The sequence below is a fragment of the Coregonus lavaretus genome (assembly GCF_964263955.1).
Source record: "Coregonus lavaretus genome assembly, chromosome: 2".
NCBI classification, from domain to species: Eukaryota; Metazoa; Chordata; class Actinopteri; order Salmoniformes; family Salmonidae; genus Coregonus; species Coregonus lavaretus.
Window position 1 is genome coordinate 13,439,612 of NC_139989.1, and position 23,194 is coordinate 13,462,805.

At 42.3% G+C, this 23,194-nt stretch overlaps 1 protein-coding gene across 1 annotated transcript in view; it reads left to right on the top strand.

The window, feature by feature from the left end:
* Nucleotides 1–352: 352 nt before the first annotated feature.
* The window catches only part of nle1 (notchless homolog 1), a 29,592-nt gene continuing 6,750 nt past the window's right edge, over nucleotides 353–23,194 (top strand). Inside the window, exons 1-11 of the mRNA XM_084179081.1 lie at nucleotides 353–454; nucleotides 5,929–6,102; nucleotides 6,335–6,555; nucleotides 8,269–8,348; nucleotides 17,258–17,334; nucleotides 21,237–21,334; nucleotides 21,422–21,614; nucleotides 21,741–21,876; nucleotides 22,025–22,071; nucleotides 22,172–22,374; nucleotides 22,784–22,943. Coding sequence (XP_084035207.1) covers nucleotides 5,968–6,102; nucleotides 6,335–6,555; nucleotides 8,269–8,348; nucleotides 17,258–17,334; nucleotides 21,237–21,334; nucleotides 21,422–21,614; nucleotides 21,741–21,876; nucleotides 22,025–22,071; nucleotides 22,172–22,374; nucleotides 22,784–22,943 — 1,350 coding nt within the window. The 5' untranslated portion in view covers nucleotides 353–454; nucleotides 5,929–5,967. The remainder of the gene's footprint in view (nucleotides 455–5,928; nucleotides 6,103–6,334; nucleotides 6,556–8,268; nucleotides 8,349–17,257; nucleotides 17,335–21,236; nucleotides 21,335–21,421; nucleotides 21,615–21,740; nucleotides 21,877–22,024; nucleotides 22,072–22,171; nucleotides 22,375–22,783; nucleotides 22,944–23,194) is intronic.

Consider the following 23,194-nt stretch of genomic DNA (forward strand, 5'->3'; position numbering starts at 1 on the left):
ACCTGATCTCGCCTCCTCCCGCCTGCCTTTTGCGGACATGTATTTCTATTGTTAGAGCGGTCTGTCGACTATCTTGTCAATATAATAGATAATCTTTGGTATAGCCTCTCCATTTCGGTCGTCACTAGTTAACACAGCCACAAAGTAATAAACCCCGCCCATTTCTACATTTTATCTTCTTAAAATCAGATTTGAAACCTAACCCTGTCTTTAACCACACTACTAACCTTATAACAAACATTAAATTAAGACCAAAAAGCTCATGTTTGTTTTCAGAAATTTTTATGATATAGTCAGACTTTGTGGCTGTGTTATCCAGTGGGAACCCCTCACTTTCACGTCAACGTTAGTCAGTCGCATTTTAATGACGTATGAAGAACTTCCGAAGCTAGATCTGCTGCGTGCATTTCCTACACACGTGTGGCATTTCACAAGTTGTTGGAACACTGAAAAGGTATTTATTTATCAGTATTTAACGTTACGAGTTGATGTTGTAACATGGTTTGGTTTCAAGGTTGAGGTGTCGGCTGCTGTTAGGAGGATGTGATTGTTGAAGGAACCGAAACAAATGATCAGAACCGGCATAGTTAGCCACAATAGCATGTCTGGGAAACAAGCTAGCCAGGTATCTAGCGAGCCTGTTAGCCCGGCTACAGTTTGAACCAAATATATAAGCTATAATTTGTTGACCAAGCCTATTATTATTATTATTATTATTATTATTGACTTAGTTTGTTGGCATAACGTTAGATGGGAAGCCATCTCTCCCTGTTGCCTCACATACTTTAGTGAGTTACTAGCATCTAGTCTAATTAATCAGGCTCTTAACACACAATTAATTGGTATAACTACACAGCCTGAAACGAATGACTGCAAAATCGTGTAAATGTACCTTACAAGCCAGAATGTTGAATACGTTTGAACTTACTCTACCGGTTGTCCGTGGTGTAGGTCCTTAACGTGTTTGGAATTTGAGACAAAATATCCACAGGAAAGTATTGTTTAACCCACTTTTTAGAGCGCGGTACTTAAGTAGAAATATCTTACCTGGTGCATGCGCAAAACCATGTAGACGCCTGCTGACCATGTACTTCGGTCTTGTGCATGTGCCTTCGGTCATGAGCAAATGTGTTCACATGTTGCATGTATACTAAATGAAGTCAGCAGTTATTTTAAATGGTTTTGCAGGTAAGACATTTGTACTTCAGTACCGCGCTCTAAAAAGTTGGTTAAACAATACTTTCCTGTGGCTATTTTGTCTCAAATTTCAAGCTGCTGAAGGGCAACCCGCACAGACAACCGTTAGAGTAAGTTCAAATGTCATTTTATTCAACATTCTGGCCTGTAAGGAACATTTACGAGTTTGCAGTAATTCGTTTCAGGCTGTATGTACCAATTACATGTATATTACAGCTTGACTGTGAGCTAGCTAGCTGAGGAACACTCCAATCTGTTATTTTATATCGAGGTTGAGTTTTGATAACTGGTAATGCGATTTGCTAGCAACAACATTGATTCACCATCAGTCAATACTTTCTGAAAACACTTACCTGTACCTACAGTACCAGTCAAAAGATTCGACACACCTACTCATTCCAGGGTTTTTCTTTATTTTTACTATTTTCTACATGGTAGAATAATAATAATAGTGAAGACATCAAAACTATGAAATAACACATGGAATCATGTAACCAAAAAAGTGTTAAACAAATCAAAATATATGTTATATTTGAGATTCTTCAATGTAGCCACCCTTTGCCTTGACAGCTTTGCACACTCTTGGCATTCTCTCAATCAGCTTCATCCGGAATGCTTTTCCAACAGTCTTGAAGGAGTTCCCACATATGCTGAGCACTTGTTGGCTGCTTTTCCTTCACTCTGCCATCTGACTCATCCCAAACCATCTCAATTGGGTTGAGGTCAGGGGATTGTGGAGGCCAGGTCATCTGATGCAGCACTCCATCACTCTCCTTCTTGGTCAAATAGCCCTTACGAGGCCTGGAGGTGTGTTGGGTCATTGTCCTGTTGAAAAACATGATAGTCCCACTAAGCCCAAACCAGATGGGATGGCGTATCGCTGCAGAATGCTGTGGTAGCCATGCTGGTTAAGTGTGCCTTGAATTCTAAATAAATCACTGACAGTGTCACCAGCAAAGCACCCCCACACCATAACACCACCTCCTCCATGCTTTAAGGACACATTTCCACCGTTCTAATGTCCATTGTTTGTGTTTCTTGGCCAAAGCAGGTCTCTTCTTATTGGTGTGCTTTAGTAGTGGTTTCTTTGCAGCAATTTGACCATGAAGGCCTGATTAACACAGTCCCCTCTGAACAGTTGATGTTGAGATGTGTCTGTGACTTGAACTCTGAAGCATTTATTTGTGCTGCAATTTCTGAGGCTGGTAACTCTAATGAACGTATCCTCTGCAGCAGAGGTAACTCTGGGTCTTCCTTTCCTGTGGCTGTCCTTATGAGAGCCAGTTTCATCATAGCGCTTGATGGTTTTTGCGACAGCACTTGAAGAAACTTTCAATGTCTTAAAGTAATGATGGACTGTCGTTACTCTTTGCTTATTTGAGCTGTTCTTGCCATAAATAGCCCTATTTGGTAAAATACAGAGTCCGTCTTCTGTATACCACCCCTACCTTGTCACACCACAACTGATTGGCTCAAACGCATTAAGAAGGAAAGAAATTCCACAAATTAACTTTTAACAAGGCACACCTGTTAATTGAAATGCATTCCAGGTGACTACCTCATGAAGCTGGTTGAGAGAATGCTAAGAGTGTGCAAAGCTGTCATCAAGGCAAAGGGTGACTATTTGAAAAATATAAAATATATTTTGATTCGTTTAACACTTTTTTTGGTTACTACATGATTCCATATGTGTTATTTCATAGTTTTGATGTCTTCACTATTATTCTACAATAATAAAAAATTAAACTTGAATGAGTAGGTGTGTCCAAACTTTTGACGGGTAGTGTATGTTTGTCCTGTACAATCGTGGTCCTTGGAAACAAACATGTCATCCAGAGTCACATTTGATTTAATTTCCAAGCTATTCGTGTTTTCACGATACCAGAATTTTCACTTCGATACAAGGTTTAGTATCACAATACTTGATACCATCACGATACTCAATACCAAAATGATACCACAGCAAAACAAAGAAGGTAGCCTATATTAGCCAAAGTTACAGAATGGCACTTGGACCAGACAAACTCATTCACTTCTCTTTTCAATCGTTGGGCTTATTTTGAGTTCAATATCATTACATATGCCTTTTTTTACGTCAACATTTTTTCAGAGACAACCATGTATTCATTTAATTAATCAATTATGCAATCATACAATCAATTTGGCTTTGTTTTTACCACTCTAACAACATAATGATAATCATTTATTTCAATGTTAAATCTCAATTGATAAACTGGGTACATGAAGATGTAGCCTAGGCCTATTCACAATACAGGTGAATGCATATTCAATTGGAGTTTGCATGCATTGAGTTATTGAGCTTGTTTTGGCTAATTTCATGGGGCTACAGATAACAATCTGTTTCCCTTCCATTCGGGACTTGTTTTATTGTACTGATCAAAAACATTTGCATAGAAGTAGCTTATTTTATAAAAGTCAGCACTGTCTCTTTAACCAGTAATGACATCATTCACGGTGCTGTTGGAACCTAGGTGGAAAAAATACAGGTTAAGACAGCGTAAGGATCCCATGTTGGAAAATAAACATTTGTGAGACCAGCGCCGTTGCTATCTACTAGCGCTGTTGCTAACTAGCAACGCTTGTCCCATGTTTGCAAAGAGTTATGGGATATTAGTATCCCGTTGTCTTAACCTTTGTGATCTTCAACCTAGGTTGGAGCCCTAAGCACAGTCAGTTCGCTGAGGCAATCGATCATCTTTGGCTGATGGAGAGATGTGACGGAAAGATCGATTTAAGTGACTGAATTAAGTTTTGGGGTGGTAATCGGCATTGAAATCAGCATATTTTGCCTATCACAAAGTACTAGGATAGGGTTGTGAGTTCATGTTAGCTTGCCTTCAGCTGTAAGCTAGCAAGGGTAGTTAGCCTACAAAGCTGTAAGCTACCGGTATCTTCTTGCATTGTAAGGTGTTCTAGCCTGTATGGACATTGTTTTGCGAACAGTAATTAATAGGGGTGTGAACGTTTAAACTAAGTTGGGATCCTTAACGCTAAGAAAAATCCCTAACCACATAATTAAAATCACAGTGCAGTTATCACAAAACATAATTTTCTGTTTTATAGCCTAACTAGGCTATATGGCTCACAGGAGGTTGGTGGCACCTTAATTGGGGAGGACTGGCTCATGGTAATGGCTGGAGCGGAATAGGTGGAATGGTATCAAACGCATGGTTTCCATGTGTTTGATGCCATTCCATTTGCTCCGTTCTAGACATTATTATGAGCTGTCCTCCCCTCAGCAGCCTCCACTGATATGGCTATAAAGGCCTGGGGAAAGTTGTCATTTAAATAAAACCATAGAGGTAGAGGCAAACTTTAGGCTACTTTGGTGAATTTGTTAGGCATGCAAGACAATTAAGGCATTGCAAGAAGCAGATTACCAAGACATATGCGCACGGTTCTGCCTGCCCCTCCTCTCTCCCTCGCACTGGCTCTTTCTCTTCTAATGACTGGATGTGTTCAGTCTTCGGTCTGTTGTGTGAAGAATATCTTAGTTTAGGCCGTTCATGGGACCGATGTTGCCGGAATACAGTATCTTCGGGCAAGTCTTGTGAGTACGGGGTTGGCTATTCTTTGTTGCTGAGTGGGTGGGGGTGTTTTTGTCTCATAATATGAAATTACAGTAGTCTACCGGTATAGCCTGTATCGATTACCCGTTTCAGATATAATGTTATGTTGCCCCATAAAAGCGCCTCGGTTATGGCCTGTTTGTTTGTCTGTTATGGTAGGCTACACTAAACGCCGACATGAACCTGAATGGCATTTTACTTGTCTGTAAATTAATGCCACTTCTGAAGCGGGACAAACTTCCATCACGCAGACCACTCTTTCCTAAAAAAGCACTTTAAAGTTTGTTAAATATCGTGACTTGACAAGACATTTAGTAGAAAGAAAGCACATCTAGCTACCTTACCATACACAACACAGCAGCACATCAATCAGCAACGTTTATTGTTGTCAGGGAAACAATAGAACATTAAATGCCAGAGCAGAATTCTACTGTCTGAAAGGGTACAGACGCTTCTGATGGGGCACTTTTTTTTTATGTCTGAAAAGTTATAAATTATTGACATGTTACTGTACTGCGTTCTATGGCAATAAAGGGTTTGTGGTAGATATAACTTAATTGCCCGGGACTAGCGGTCATGCATACGTAATAGGACCATTATTCTGCATTGTAAATTGACGTGGAATTGTATGATTTTTTGTTATTGGGGTTTAACAAAAACAAAAGGCAGTTTAAACATTAAGAAAAAATTTAAATTTGTCACATCCCTAGTAATTAAGTTTTCAACATTTCTACATGCAGTGTATAAATTATTCACATGTGTTAGCTCCCCACTCATGCTGCACAGAAGTTATGATGCAGCCCAGACTCCCAGTGCAGGGCAGGCTAGCAATGAGTAAGGGGAGCAGGGCATGGTGCGCGTCTCACGCTAAAAGGGGGACGGACATCGGCTGCGCTGATAGACATGATTGTGCGAGTTGATCCGTGAGACACATTTGACAGAAGTACTGAAAGTAACATTTTAGTACCGTACTGTTTTTCATGTTTATGGGGAAAAGTACAGAAGTTTTGCTATACCGTGCAACACTACAAGCTATAGCACACTATTTGACATACAGCGTTTTTTTTAAAGACCAAAGTTTGATCTGCTTCATTTGTTCATTTTTGCCATCGAAAAAATGGTGATACTTGTATCGTCACAGCCCTAGCTCCAACCCCTCATCCATCCCTGAGCAGAAAGGATGTCCAGTGATGTGGAACGGCTGTTGATCCAGTTTCAGGATGAAGCGGGGGAGCCGCTGGGTTCTCCCTTTGATGTCCCGCTGGACATCACACCTGACAAACTACAGCTGGTCTGCAATGTACTGCTACAGAAGGTACACACACACACCACCCTACAACACTCACACACTGCAGTGTACTGCCGTAAATCCCCACGTACAGCCCCATGATTCACACTTAACTTCCATCTCTCTAACACTCCCTCTTACTCTCTTTCCCTCTATCTTGTCCTGTTGACCCCAGGAAGAGTAGCTGTTGTGATAGTAACATCTAATGGGGATCCAAATAAACGAATGCCTCTTCTCCTCCCCCTCCCTATCGCTCCAGGAGGAGCCGGTGCCGTTGGCGTTCTTTGTGCGTGGCGAGGCGGAGGTGGTAGAGAGTCTGAGGGTGTGTGTGAAGGCCCTGGGGGCAGAGACTGAGACAGTTCTGCCCGTAGTGTACCAACCCCAGGCAGTGTTCAGGGTCAGGGCTGTGGCTCGCTGTACCTCCTCACTACAAGGACACACAGAGGCTGTCATCTCTGCCGCATTCAGCCCTACTGGGAAGTAAGTATACACACACAGACAGAGATACAGTGAGGGGGGAAAAGTATTTGATCCCCTGCTGATTTTGTACGTTTGCCCACTGACAAAGACATGATTAGTCTATAATTTTAATGGTAGGTTTATTTGAACAGTGAGAGACAGAATAACAAATAAAAAATCCAGAAAAACGCATATAAAAATTGTTATAAATTGATTTGCATTTTAATGAGGGAAATAAGTATTTGACCCCCTCTCAATCAGAAAGATTTCTGGCTCCAAGGTGTCTTTTTATACAGGTAACGAGCTGAGATTAGGAGCACACTCTTAAAGGGAGTGCTCCTAATCTCAGTTTGTTACCTGTATGAAAGACACCTGTCCACAGAAGCAATCAATCAATCAGATTCCAAATTCTCCACCATGGCCAAGACCAAAGAGCTCCCCAAGGATGTCAGGGACAAGATTGTAGACCTACACAAGGCTGGAATGGGCTACAAGACCATCGCCAAGCAGCTTGGTGAGAAGGTGACAACAGTTGGTACGAAAAGAACTGTCAATCTCCCTCGGCCTGGGGCTCCATGCAAGATCTCACCTCGTGGAGTTACAATGATCATGAGAACGGTGAGGAATCAGCCCAGAACTACACGGGAGGATCTTGTCAATGATCTCAAGGCAGCTGGGACCATAGTCACCAAGAAAACAATTGGTAACACACTATGCCGTGAAGGACTAAAATCCTGCAGCGCCCGCAAGGTCCCCCTGCTCAAGAAAGCACATATACAGGGCCGTCTGAAGTTTGCCAATGAACATCTGAATGATTCAGAGGAGAACTGGGTGAAAGTGTTGTGGTCAGATGAGACAAAAATCGAGCTCTTTGGCATCAACTCAACTCGCCGTGTTTGGAGGAGGAGGAGGAATGCTGCCTATGACCCCAAGAACACCATCCCCACCGTCAAACATGGAGGTGGAAACATTGTGCTTTGGGGGTGTTTTTCTGCTAAGGGGACAGGACAACTTCACCGCATCAAAGGGACGATGAACGGGGCCATGTACCGTCAAATCTTGGGTGAGAACCTCATTCCCTCAGCCAGGGCATTGAAAATGGGTCGTGGATGGGTATTCCAGAATGACAATTACCCAAAACACACGGCCAAGGCAACAAAGGAGTGGCTCAAGAAGAAGCACATTAAGGTCCTGGAGTGGCCTAGCCAGTCTCCAGACCTTAATCCCATAGAGAATCTGTGGAGGGAGCTGAAGGTTCGAGTTGCCAAACGTCAGCCTCGAAACCTTAATGACTTGGAGAAGATCTGCAAAGAGGAGTGGGACAAAATCCCTCCTGAGATGTGCAAACCTGGTGGCCAACTACAAGAAACGTCTGACCTCTGTGATTGCCAACAGGTTTTGCCACCAAGTACTAAGTCATGTTTTGCAGAGGGGTCAAATACTTATTTCCCTCATTAAAATGCAAATCAATTTATAACATTTTTGACATGCGTTTTTCTTGATTTTGCTGTTGTTATTCTGTCTCTCACTGTTCAAATAAACCTACCATTAAAATTATAGACTGATCTTTTCTTTGTCAGTGGGCAAACGTACAAAATCAGCAGGGGATCAAATACTTTTTTCCCTCACTGTATACACACACAGACAGAGATATACACACACAGACAGAGATATACACACACAGACAGAGATATACACACACGCTGGGGTAGCTGTAATGTGTGTTTTCCTCAGGTACCTGGCCAGTGGTTCTGGAGACACTACAGTGAGGTTCTGGGACTTGACCACCGAGACACCACAACATACCTCCAGAGGTACACTCACTAGTGTTGTCACGATACCAGAATTTTGACTTCGATACCAGGTTTAGTATCACGATACCAAAATGATACCACAGCAAAAAAATGTATATTAGCCAAAGTCACAGAATGGCACTTAATCCAGACAGATAAACTCTGCTACTGCTCTGTTCAATTGTTGGGCATCTTTTGAATTAAATTATTGCATGTGTAATTGTTATAAATTAATTATGCAATCATACAATCAATTTGTTTTTAACAATCTAACTTCATAACAACATAATGGTAATAATGTATTTGAAGGGTACATTTCTATTGATAAACTGGGTAAATCAAGATGTAGATTGAAATTGGGGTGTACGAACAGTAGACGGGGGTCCGGGGTAAAAAATGTGACTTATGTTTTTGAATAATAAAAATGTTCTTTATGAGTTGTGCAGGACCCCAGGACAACACACATTATAATTGATTTCAATGATTGTTTTATACTGTTCACACTTAGCATTCAGGGATCAAACCACCCAGTTTATAATACATGGGTTCTAACTTGAACAATTCTTTGTTAGTTTACAATTTATGCTCCCTACATATAAAAACCATGAAGACTGCCGGAAAGCCCCGAACACAAGATCATAATTTCTATGACTCACACGGTGGAGGAACATATTGCCTATAGCTTACTGTACAGTCGTGGTCAAAAGTTTTGAGAATGACACTAGTATTGGTCTTCACAAAGTTTGCTGCTTCAGTGTTTTTAGATATTTTTGTCAGATGTTACTATGGTATTCTGAAGTATAATTACAAGCATTCCATAAGTGTCAAAGGCTTTTATTGACAATTACATTACGTTTATGCAAAGAGTCAATATTTGCAGTGTTGACCCTTCTTTTTCAAGACCTCTGCCATCCGCCCTGGCATGCTGTCAATTAACTTCTGGGCCACATCCTGACTGATGGCAGCCCATTCTTGCATAATCAATTTGTCAGAATTTGTGGGTTTTTGTTTGTCCACCCGCCTCTTGAGGATTGACCACAAGTTTTCAATGGGATTAATGTCTGGGGAGTTTCCTGGCCATGGACCCAACATTCCGATGTTTTGTTCCCCGAGCCACTTAGTTATCACTTTTGCCTTATGGCAAGGTGCTCCATCATGCTAGAAAAGGCATTGTTGGTCACCAAACTGTTCTTGGATGGTTGGGAGAAGTTGCTCTCTGAGGATGTGTTGGTACCATTCTTTATTCATGGCTCTGTTCTTAGGCAAAATTGTGAGTGAGCCCACTCCCTTGGCTGAGAAGCAACCCCCCACATGAATGGTCTCAGGATGCTTTACTGTTGGCATGACACAGGACTGATGGTAGCGCTCACCTTGTCTTCTCCGGACAAGCTTTTACCCCAGTCCAATCCCTGTACCTTTAGCAGAATATCAGTCTGTCACTGATGTTTTTCCTGGAGAGAAGTGGCTTCCTCGCTGCCCTTCTTGACACCAGGCCATCCTCCAAAAGTCTTCGCCTCACTGTGCGTGCAGATGCACTCACACCTGCCTGCTGCCATTCATGAGCAAGCTCTGCACTGGTGGTGCCCCGATCCCGCAGCTGAATCACCTTTAGGAGACGGTCCTGGTGCTTGCTGGACTTTCTTGGGCGCCCTGACGCCGCCTTCACAACAATTGAACCTCTCTCCTTGAAGTTCTTGATGATCCGATAAATGGTTGATTTAGGTGCAATCTTACTAGCAGCAATGTCCTTGCCTGTGAAGCCCTTTTTGTGCAAAGCAATGATGACGGCACGTGTTTCCTTGCAGGTAACCATGGTTAACAGAGGAAGAACAATGTTTTCAAGCACCACCCTCCTTTTAAAGCTTCCAGTCTGTTATTCTAACTCAATCAGCATGACCGAGTGATCTCCAGCCTTGTCCTCGTCAACACTCTCAGCTGTGTTAACGAGAGAATCACTGACATGATGTCAGCTGGTCCTTTTGTGGCAGGGCTGAAATGTTTTTTGGGGATTAAGTTCATTTTCATGGCAAAGAGGGACTTTGCAATTAATTGCAAATCATCTGATCACTCTTCATAACATTCTGGAGTATATGCAAATCATAACTGAGGCAGCAGACTTTGTGAGAATTAATATTTGTGTAATTCTCAACTTTTGACCACGACTGTACATGGTAAACTGGTGCTCACCAAGTGACACTTCACTTTTTATTAAAGATAAAGGCTGTGAAGAGTTTTCTACAATATTCACAACATATTGACACAATTAGTCTAAATAGAATAAAAATCTAATTTAATCAATTACAGTACATTCAGAAAGTATTCAGACCCCTTGACTTTTTCCACATTTTGTTACGTTACAGCCTTATTCTAAAATGGATTAAATAGTTTTTTCCCCTCATCAATCTACACACAATACCCCATAATGACAAATAAAAAAACAGGTTTTTAGACATTTTTGCAGATGTAAATAAACAATAACCTGAAATTACATTTACGCAAGTATTCAGACCCTTTACACAGTACTTTGTTGAAGCACCTTTGGCAGCGATTTACAACCTTGATTCTTCTTAGGTATGATGTTACAGGTTTGGCACACCTGTATTTGGGGAGTTTCTCCCATTCTTCTCTGCAGATCCTCTCAAGCTCTGTCAGGTTGGATGGGGAGCGTCGCTGCACAGCTACAGTGAGGGGAAAAAGTATTTGATCCCCTGCTGATTTTGTACGTTTGCCCACTGACAAAGACATGATCAGTCTATAATTTTAATGGTAGGTTTATTTGAACAGTGAGAGACAGAATAACAACAAAAAAATCCAGAAAATGCATGTCAAAAATGTTATGAATTGATTTGCATTTTAATGAGGGAAATAAGTATTTGACCCCTCTGCAAAACATGACTTAGTACTTGGTGGAAAAGTACTTGGTGGAAAAACCCTTGTTGGCAATCACAGAGGTCAGACGTTTCTTGTAGTTGGCCACCAGGTTTGCACACATCTCAGGAGGGATTTTATTCCACTCCGCTTTGCAGATCTTCTCCAAGTCATTACGGTTTCGAGGCTGACGTTTGGCAACTCAAACCTTCAGCTCCCTCCAAAGATGTTCTATGGGATTAAGGTCTGGAGACTGGCTATGCCACTCCAGGACCTTAATGTGCTTCTTCTTGAGCCACTCCTTTGTTGCCTTGGCCGTGTGTTTTGGGTCATTGTCATGCTGGAATACCCATCCACGACCCATTTTCAATGACCTGGCTGAGGGAAGGAGATTCTCACCCAAGATTTGACGGAACATGGCCCCGTCCATCATCCCTTTGATGTGGTGAAGTTGTCCTGTCCCCTTAGCAGAAAAACACCCCAAAGCATAATGTTTCCACCTCCATGTTTGATGGTGGGGATGGTGTTCTTGGGGTCATAGGCAGCATTCCTCCTCCTCCAAACACGGCGAGTTGAGTTGATGCCAAAGAGCTCGATTTTGGTCTCATCTGACCACAACACTTTCACCCAGTTCTCCTCTGAATCATTCAGATGTTCATTGGCATTCTTCAGACGGCCCTGTATATGTGCTTTCTTGAGCAGGGGGACCTTGCGGGCGCTGCAGGATTTCAGTCCTTCACAGCGTAGTGTGTTACCAATTGTTTTCTTGGTGACTATGGTCCCAGCTGCCTTGAGATCATTGACAAGATCCTCCCGTGTAGTTCTTGGCTGATTCCTCACCGTTCTCATGATCATTGCAGCTCCACAAGGTGAGATCTTGCATGGAGACCCATGCCGAGGGAGATTGACAGTTATTTTGTATTACTTCCATTTGCGAATAATCGCACCAACTGTTGTCACCTGCTCACCAAGCTGCTTGGCGATGGTCTTGTAGCCCATTCCAGCCTTGTGTAGGTCTACAATCTTGTCCCTGACATCCTTGGAGAGCTCTTTGGTCTTGGCCATGGTGGAGAGTTTGGAATCTGATTGATTCTGTGGACAGATATCTTTTATACAGGTAACAATCTGAGATTAGGAGCACTCCCTTTAAGAGTGTGCTCCTAATCTCAGCTCGTTACCTGTATAAAAGACACCTGGGAGCCAGACAGCTTTCTGATTTGAGAGGGGGTCAAATACTTATTTCCCTCATTAAAATGCAAATCAATTTATAACATTTTTGACATGCATTTTTCTGGATGTTTTTGTTATTCTGTCTCTCACTGTTCAAATAAACCTACCATTAAAATTATAGACTGATCATTTCTTTGTCAGTGGGCAAACGTACAAAATCAGCAGGGGATCAAATACTTTTTTCCCTCACTGTATTTTCAGGTCTCTCCAGAGCTGTTAGATCGGGTTCAAGGCCGGGCTGTGGCTGGGCCACTCAAGGACATTCAGAGACTTGTCCCGAAGCCACTCCTGCATTGTCTTGGCTTTGTGCTTAGGGTCGTTGTCCTGTTGGAAGGTGAACCTTCGCCCCAGTCTGAGGTCCTGAGCGCACTGGAGCAGGTTTTTGTCAAGGATCTCTATACTTTACTCAGTTCATCTTGCCCTCAATCCTGACTAGTCTCCCAGTCCCTGCCGCTGAAAAACATCCCCACAGCATGATGCTGCCACCCCCAGGCTTCACCGTAGGGATGGTGCCAGGTTTCCTCCAGACGTGACGCGTGGCATTCAGGCCGAAGAGTTCAATCTTGGTTTCATCAGACCAGAGAATCTTGTTTCTCATGGTCTGAGAGTCTTTAGGTGCCTTTTGGCAAACTCCAAGCGGGCTGTCATGTGCCTTTTACTGAGGAGTGGCTTCCGTCTGGCCACTTTACCATAAAGGCCTGATTGGTGGAGTGCTGCAGAGATGGTTGTCCTTCTGGAAGGTTCTCCCATCTCCACAGAGGAACTCTGGAGCTCTGTCAGAGTGACCATAGGGTTCTTGGTCACCTCCCTGACCAAGGCCCTTCACCCCCGATTGCTCAGTTTGGCCGGGCGGCCAGCTCTAGGAAGTGTCTTGGTGGTTCCAAACTTCTTACATTTAAGAATGATGGAGGCCACTGTGTTCATGGGGACCTTCAATGATGCAGACATTTTTTGGTACACTTCCCCAGATTTGTGCCTCGACACAATCCTGTCTTGGAGCTCTACGGACAATTCCTTCGACCTCATGGCTTGGTTTTTGCTCTGACATGCACTGTTAACTGTGGGACCTTGTTATATAGACAGGTGTGTGTGCCTTTCCAAATCATGTCCAATCAATTGAATTTACCACAGGTGGACTCCAATAAAGTTGTAGAAACATCTCAAGGATGATCAATGGAAACAGGATGCACATGAGCTAATTTTTTTTAGTATCATAGCAAAGGGTCTGAATACTTATGTAAATTTTTTTCTGTTTTGTATACATTTGCAAAGATTTCTAAAAACCTGTTCGCTTTATCATGATGGGGTATTGTGTGTGTAGATTGAGGAATTGTTTTTATTTAATCAATTTTAGAATAAGGCTGTAACGTAACAAAATGTGGAAAAAGTAAAGGGGTCTGAATAATTTCCGAATGTGCTGTACTTGTGGAAAACGTTTGAGTGAACATTAGCAAGCCAGAAGCTGATGAAACAAAGTGAATTCTGTCTCCCCTCGGTTTTAGCTTGTGGCTATCACTGTCTAACTGGCTAGGTTTAGGATATTTACTAGCCCATACCAGTGAAAACATCTATGTTATCGACATATGGCAGTACACAAACAAGATCTAGCTCACTTCTTTTGCCAGCTAGAAAGAAATACCCACATTCATTTAGAAATGGAGGAAGAGAAGGCTTGTATTATCTATGACGGCATCAGCAGTTGGCTACCAACAGCTAGCAGACATGTTTACATTTGGTTAACTTTATTAGTGTTATTTAGATGGAAGACGTGAGCTGAATGTGGTAGCTCTATAGCTAGCTAACATTAGCATAGAGGTAGGAAGCTAGCTAGCTCTTTCACTTACCCAGTTCACTTCCATGCCAGTGATTATGCTCGCGGTCTCTGCTGGTGCTGCTGGCATCCACTTTGTGAAGCGAAATTATTGCAGAAGCCCTCGTTCCATTGTTGATAGCTGTGGAAATTCCCAGGGATGAAATGTGCCCGCAGATTGACGAGTAGATGCCCAACTTCACCCGCCTCATTTACAAAAATGTATCCCATCTTTTTTAGACGTTTTTCATTAATTGTGATGCTGACCGCAGGGTGTTGTGGGATTGTTTCCGAAGTAAAGCTGATTTGGAGAACACCTCAAAAAAAATAATATATATATATATATATATATATATATATATATATATATATATATATATATATATATATACATACATACATACATACATACATACATACATACATACATACATACAGTGGGGAAAATTGTTATTTTGTCAGCCACCAATTGTACATGTTCTCCCACTTAAAAAGATGAGAGAGGCCTGTAATTTTCATCATAGCTACACGTCAACTATGACAGACAAATTGAGAGAAAAAAATCCAGAATATCACATTGTAGGATTTTTTAATGAATTTATTTGCAAATTATGGTGGAAAATAAGTATTTGGTCACCTACAAACAAGCAAGATTTCTGGCTCTCACAGACCTGTAACTTCTTCTTTAAGAGGCTCCTCTGTCCTCCACTCGTTACCTGTATTAATGGCACCTGTTTGAACTTGTTATCAGTATAAAAAGACACCTGTCCACAACCTCAGTCACACTCCAAACTCCACTATGGCCAAGACCAAAGAGCTGTCAAAGGACACCAGAAACAAAATTGTAGACCTGCACCAGGCTGGGAAGACTGAATCTGCAATAGGTAAGCAGCTTGGTTTAAAGAAATCAACTGTGGGAGCAATTATTAGGAAATGGAAGACATACAAGACCACTGATAATCTCCCTCGATCTGGGGCTCCACGCAAGATCTCACCCCGTGGGGTCAAAATGATCACAAGAACGGTGAGCAAAAATCCCAGAACCACACGGGGGGACCTAGTGAATGACCTGCGGAGAGCTGGGACCAAAGTAACAAAGCCTACCATCAGTAACACACTACGCCGCCAGGGACTCAAATCCTGCAGTGCCAGACGTGTCCCCCTGCTTAAGCCAGTACATGTCCAGGCCCGTCTGAAGTTTGCTAGAGTGCATTTGGATGATCCAGAAGAGGATTGGGAGAATGTCATATGGTCAGATGAAACCAAAATATAACTTTTTGGTAAAAACTCAACTCGTCGTGTTTGGAGGACAAAGAATGCTGAGTTGCATCCAAAGAACACCATACCTACTGTGAAGCATGGGGGTGGAAACATCATGCTTTGGGGCTGTTTTTCTGCAAAGGGACCAGGACGACTGATCCGTGTAAAGGAAAGAATGAATGGGGCCATGTATCGTGAGATTTTGAGTGAAAACCTCCTTCCATCAGCAAGGGCATTGAAGATGAAACGTGGCTGGGTCTTTCAGCATGACAATGATCCCAAACTCACCGCCCGGGCAACGAAGGAGTGGCTTCGTAAGAAGCATTTCAAGGTCCTGGAGTGGCCTAGCCAGTCTCCAGATCTCAACCCCATAGAAAATCTTTGGAGGGAGTTGAAAGTCTGTGTTGCCCAGCGACAGCCCCAAAACATCACTGCTCTAGAGGAGATCTGCATGGAGGAATGGGCCAAAATACCAGCAACAGTGTGTGAACCTTGTGAAGACTTACAGAAAACATTTGACCTGTGTCATTGCCAACAAAGGGTATATAACAAAGTATTGAGAAACTTTTGTTATTGACCAAATACTTATTTTCCACCATAATTTGCAAATTCATTTAAAATCCTACAATGTGATTTTCTGATTATTATTTTCCTCATTTTGTCTGTCATAGTTGACGTGTACCTATGATGAAAATTACAGGCCTCTCTCAGCTTTTTAAGTGGCAGAACTTGCACAATTGGTGGCTGACTAAATACTTTTTTCCCCACTGTATACCTACAGTCAGTGTGAAGATTTCATTTAGGATACTATTCCATTCAACCCATCTGAACAGTACAGTTCCCTTGAAGTCTCCGTCTTGTGACTGTCGAATTTGTATACCGCCTCACAATCATCACACATAACATAGCCGCATAGCTGGCACTGCTATCATCCTCTTTTACCACTTCACCAAATCTTTCCCAAACATTAGACTACTGTTCTGGCCCTCCCTTCTATTTATTTTCAACTCTCCATTTCGCATTTTCTGTTATGGAGTTATACTGCGACACTGTCCTTTTTGCCTCAGTGGATTGACATAAACCTTTTCTGGCCAAAGTTCCCAAAACCATTTGGCGTGTATTTGGCACACTACAGTTAGGCCCTAAAGCTTAGGCTTAGGCTACGCACTAACGCCAGATACAAATAATGAAAGGAAAACCTCAATGTAGCCTATAGATATGAATTGCACAAAAATTATACATTTATGGACTTTTAATGGATAGTTTTCAATTTTTTCTAAACGCCACCCACCCACCCACCCTTCATCCACACAATATTTCATGACCCTAAACCTGCCAGCCCCACGGATATAGCCGCAGGGACTGTGGGTTATGAGTCAACCCACGCATCACTAGTGAATATGTATTGGTCTAAAGGTCTTTCAATTACTGTTTCTGTTATGGACCACATGGGCATATGTTGCACAATCCAAGTGTGGAAAGCTCTTAGACTTACCCAGAAAGATCACATATGTAATCACTTCCAAAGCTGCTTCTACAAAGTACTGACTCAGGGTTGTGAATACTTATGTAAATGAGATGCATTATATCATTTCTATGTTTTATTTTTAAATGAATACTCTCGCAGGTAATCGAATGCTAACGTCCGTTCTGATATTTCAGTATTCGAATAACCATGCCCATCACACACACACACACAGCAATGTGTAGAATTGATCGACCTGACCCTTGTGAACACTCACTGTCTCCTCCCCTCCTCTAGGCCACTCCCACTGGGTGCTGACTATTTCTTGGTCACCTGACGGCAGGAAGCTGGCCTCTGGCTGCAAGAACAGCCAGGTGAGAGAGAGAGACACACACACACACACTTAAACTAGGGTTGGGGTCAATTCCACAAATTCAATTCCAATTAAATTCCCTATCCCTAGAAAATCCATCCATTCAAAATTCCATAGCATTTCTTTAAATTGAGTCAATTCAACTCATCTCGAATGCCAATAATAAGTCTATTCAAAAATACAATTCCTAATTCATTAATTCTAGATAAATTAAAGCTGTTTAATAGCATGAAATAATGCCCAAAATACTCTATTCCACTCGGTAGTGGCTACTGTATTATTCATTATTGCATTATAGTCGTCGTCCCCCCCCCCAATTGGTTTGGCACAGTTTGGGGAACAAACCTCCATGCTATAAAAATGATTACAATCACTAAAACTTTTTTAGCGATTGGAAAACGCCTAAAACACATTTGCTACACTTTAAAAAAATATTCAAACAAACCCTTTATGTAACATTTAAACATGTAAATTGCTTAAATCATAGTTCAAAACCAGATTCGTGATAGAAATACAGTGGGGGAAAAAAGTATTTAGTCAGCCACCAATTGTGCAAGTTCTCCCACTTAAAAAGATGAGAGGCCTGTAATTTTCATCATAGGTACACGTCAACTATGACAGACAAATTGAGAGAAAAAAATCCAGAAAATCACATTGTAGGATTTTTTATGAATTTATTTGCAAATTATGGTGGAAAATAAGTATTTGGTCACCTACAAACAAGCAAGATTTCTGGCTCTCACAGACCTGTAACTTCTTCTTTAAGAGGCTCCTCTGTCCTCCACTCGTTACCTGTATTAATGGCACCTGTTTGAACTTGTTATCAGTATAAAAAGACACCTGTCCACAACCTCAGTCACACTCCAAACTCCACTATGGCCAAGACCAAAGAGCTGTCAAAGGACACCAGAAACAAAATTGTAGACCTGCACCAGGCTGGGAAGACTGAATCTGCAATAGGTAAGCAGCTTGGTTTGAAGAAATCAACTGTGGGAGCAATTATTAGGAAATGGAAGACATACAAGACCACTGATAATCTCCCTCGATCTGGGGCTCCACGCAAGATCTCACCCCGTGGGGTCAAAATGATCACAAGAACGGTGAGCAAAAATCCCAGAACCACACGGGGGGACCTAGTGAATGACCTGCAGAGAGCTGGGACCAAAGTAACAAAGCCTACCATCAGTAACACACTACGCCGCCAGGGACTCAAATCCTGCAGTGCCAGACGTGCCCCCCTGCTTAAGCCAGTACATGTCCAGGCCCGTCTGAAGTTTGCTAGAGTGCATTTGGATGATCCAGAAGAGGATTGGGAGAATGTCATATGGTCAGATGAAACCAAAATATTACTTTTTGGTAAAAACTCAACTCGTCGTGTTTGGAGGACAAAGAATGCTGAGTTGCATCCAAAGAACACCATACCTACTGTGAAGCATGGGGGTGGAAACATCATGCTTTGGGGCTGTTTTTCTGCAAAGGGACCAGGACGACTGATCCGTGTAAAGGAAAGAATGAATGGGGCCATGTATCGTGAGATTTTGAGTGAAAACCTCCTTCCATCAGCAAGGGCATTGAAGATGAAACGTGGCTGGGTCTTTCAGCATGACAATGATCCCAAACACACCGCCCGGGCAACGAAGGAGTGGCTTCGTAAGAAGCATTTCAAGGTCCTGGAGTGGCCTAGCCAGTCTCCAGATCTCAACTCCATAGAAAATCTTTGGAGGGAGTTGAAAGTCTGTGTTGCCCAGCGACAGCCCCAAAACATCACTGCTCTAGAGGAGATCTGCATGGAGGAATGGGCCAAAATACCAGCAACAGTGTGTGAAAACCTTGTGAAGACTTACAGAAAACGTTTGACCTGTGTCATTGCCAACAAAGGGTATATAACAAAGTATTGAGAAACTTTTGTTATTGACCAAATACTTATTTTCCACCATAATTTGCAAATAAATTCATTTAAAATCCTACAATGTGATTTTCTGGATTTTTTTTTCTCAATTTGTCTGTCATAGTTGACGTGTACCTATGATGAAAATTACAGGCCTCTCATCTTTTTAAGTGGGAGATCTTGCACAATTGGTGGCTGACTAAATACTTTTTTCCCCCCACTGTATATCCATACATTTGCATATATCCCAGTGTGCCTTTAGAGTGAACACTGGAATTACCACTCATGATGGCGTGTGTTAGTGAAAGAGACCGTCATTGCATTCACTTGCATGTCCAGCCTCTTATCAAAGGCTACAGAAAATATGTAATTATAAGTGTACTCAAATACCAGAAGGTACATCTTTGATTGCCTGTTTACTTCCTAGCACAGCGAAATTTTATCATTGACTTGCACACCACTTTAGGCCAATTTATCAAATTGTGAGAACCTTCAGGGTGGTGTTTATGTCCCATTGAAATCCAACCAATCGGTGGATTTGCAATATTTAGGGTAGTTCATCACCCACCTTTTGCATTCAGACTGATTGCAAGTTGACCTCTACGGGATTGGTGTCCCGTATACGGGACGGTTGAGCTAATGTGCGCTAAAGTTTCCACAAACTTCAAAGTGTTTCCTTTCATATGGTATCAAGAATATGCATATCCTTGCTTCATTCAGGTCCTGAGGTACAGGCAGTTAGATTTGGGTATGTCATTTTAGGCGAAAATTGAAAAAAAGGGTCCAATCCTTATGAGGTTGGTGCATACAGTTGACAAGACAACCTAAACCATTGAACTGGCTCCACCATCTCAATAACGGGTGCAATAAATCCAACCACTGACAGATTAGAGTAGATTAAAAAAAGATGTATATATTTATCTTTGTGCTGCATAATATAAAGAGCAATCAATGTACACACATGGAAACAAAGAATTTTTGGGGAAAATGGACCAGTAAAACGGCATGCTGGGAAATATGTTAATCAGCCCCCTGACACCAGAATTTATCCAAGGTTATAAGTAAGCAATGAAACATGTTGTAGACCTCTGTAGCTCAGTTAGTAGAGCGTGGCTCTTGCAAAGTCAGTATGTTGGGTTCCATATGATGTTGAAGAATAGTGCGTTGTGGGTAGTTTAGAAGATATCCGCAAATAAGTTAATAAATATATAAAAATAAAACATTTAACTGTTTGTAGTTATAGGTAACCAGGTTGTGACTGCAACTATGTCTTTGACCACACAGTGTTACTTTGTTGAGTAAAAAAGTCATGCTCCTATCCTTTTAAGGGACCCAAATTACAAAATGACAAGGCCATGGTTCATAGACTGCTTAAGAATAAGGAAGCCAATATGTAATTTGGTTGACCTATCACTTTAGTTGGACCAAAAAAACTAGTTTGCATTCAATTTCAATGCTAAATACATTAACTCCAGTAACTGGAATTTGCACAATTGTAATACAATTTAAGTTTTAAAAAAAATCTAATTCCATTCCAAGGATGCTTTTATTTTCCAAATGAATTGCATTCCAATGATGGTTTTCTTTTTCAATTCCAATTCAGTCTAAATTCCAATAGAAAATTGTTTGAAGATTACTGCAATTCCAATTCTCCACTTCCTGCTTCAATTCCAGAATTTAATTTGAAATTACGTTGGAATTGACCCCAACCCTGACTCACACTGTCACTCACTCATGCACATGTGCTCACACACCCACCCAGGTAAAAAAAATTAAAAATAAATATAAACTACTTTTGTTGAACAAAACAAGTCTGTTAACATATGACCCAATAGGAAAATAACAGTATCTGTTTCTAAAGACTACAATGTGTCTGGTTAAACACACACATTTCCCCTCACACATATACACACACACACATACTCACTGTTTCTCCTCAGATCTGTATCTGGGACCCAGTCTCAGGTGTGTGTGTGTGTGTGTGTGTGTGTTAACCAGTGTGCCTATTTGTATAGATCTGTATATGGGACCCAGTGACAGGACAGCAGATGGGAAAGACCCTGACAGGACACACCAAGTGGATCACATGGATCTGCTGGGAACCTCTACACCTGTAAGATTATACTCCTCTATTTATCCTTTCATCTCTCTCTTTTCTCCTCTCTCTCTAATATAACTATATTGCCTTCTCTCTCCTCAGTAACCCAGAGTGCCGTTACCTGGCTAGCAGCAGTAAGGACGGGGCGGTGAGGGTTTGGGACGTTGTGTTGGGCCGCTGTGAGAGGATCCTGACGGGGCACACCCAGTCTGTTACCTGTGTGAAGTGGGGCGGAGACGGACTGCTATACACATCATCACAGGACAGGACCGTTAAAGTCTGGAGGGCTAAAGACGTAAGGGAGTGTGTGCGCGAGACCCTGGTCAAAAGTAGTGCACTATATAGGGAATAAGGGGCCATTTGGGAGGGAGACATTATACTTCATCTGACCCCTGTCCTCCTCCCCTCCTCTCCTCCTCAGGGGGTCCAGTGCAGGACTCTTCAAGGCCATGCTCACTGGGTCAACACCCTGGCTCTCAGTACTGACTACGTGCTACGTACCGGCGCCTTCGATCCCGCCGACGCTACCATCAACCCCCAGGACCAGACTGGAACATGTACGTACATCTGTCCTCTGCCTCTCTCTCTTTCCTTCTTCGATCTTTCTCTGACTCTACATACTTACACCTCTGTCTCTGCCTAACTCTCGGTCTTGGAGTAGTGATATTGAACAACATAGTTTTGACACCTCCGTTCTCTCCACAGTTGAGGAACTCAAAGAGAAAGCCTTGCAGAGATACAACAAAGTCAGGGTAAGTGTCTCTACTGTGTATTTAGTATTTATTAGGATCCCCAATAGCTGCTGCCAAGGGGTTCCTGGGGTCCACTCTGAACCTATGTCCCTCTGTGTAGGGTGCGGCCCCGGAGCGTCTGGTGTCGGGCTCTGATGACTTCACCTTGTTCCTCTGGAACCCAGCAGAGGATAAGAAGCCTCTGGCAAGGCTGACGGGTCACAGCGCTCTGGTCAATGAGGTCCTGTTCTCCCCCGACACACGCCTCCTCGCATCGGCTTCCTTCGACAAGTCCATCAAGATCTGGGACGGACGCACCGGAAAGTATGTATAGTATTGGTGGAACTGCACTAGGAAGTATGTATAGTATTGGTGGAACTGCACTGGGTAGTATGTAATAGTAATGGGGGAATTCTAATCCATAATACATGCCATTTAGCAGGTGCTTTTATCCAAAGTGACTTGGACATGTGTGCATACATTTTTTTTTACATACGGATGGCCCCAGCGGGAACTGAGCTGACAAGCCTTGGTGTTGCAAGCACCATGTTCTACCGACTGAGCCGCTGTGCTTGCATAATGACCGATTCCAGATCTCTGTTCTATTCTGATTCACACTGAGCATTTGATTCACTAAGCACCAGCTCTGTTTTACAGAGAATAAAAACATGATTCAATACCAGATGTATTCTCCGCCGGGTGGGACTCTAACCTTGTGTGTGTGTGTGTGTAGGTACCTACAGTCCCTGCGTGGTCATGTAGCAGCAGTGTACCAGGTGGCGTGGTCAGCAGACAGTAGACTGATGGTCAGTGGGTCCAGTGACTCCACTCTGAAGGTCTGGGACATCAAGACTGGCAAACTACACACTGACCTACCTGGACACGCAGATGAGGTGAGAGGGTGGGAGGGATAGTGTTTTCCACAAGCACATGGAGTAGCCAGCCAAAAAAATAAAAAAAAGTAGCCAGCCAGGTGCCCCTCCTGGGCTGTTTTGCCAAACAAGTTCTCTTTTGGTGTCCTCTGGTACATTCTAATGCCTTGATTCCATCCGAAATACACAGCAAAATTATTTAATACTTTAGTTGTTGTGGTATTGTTTATAATTTAAATGACTGAACATTTATTGTATTTCTTTCAGATATC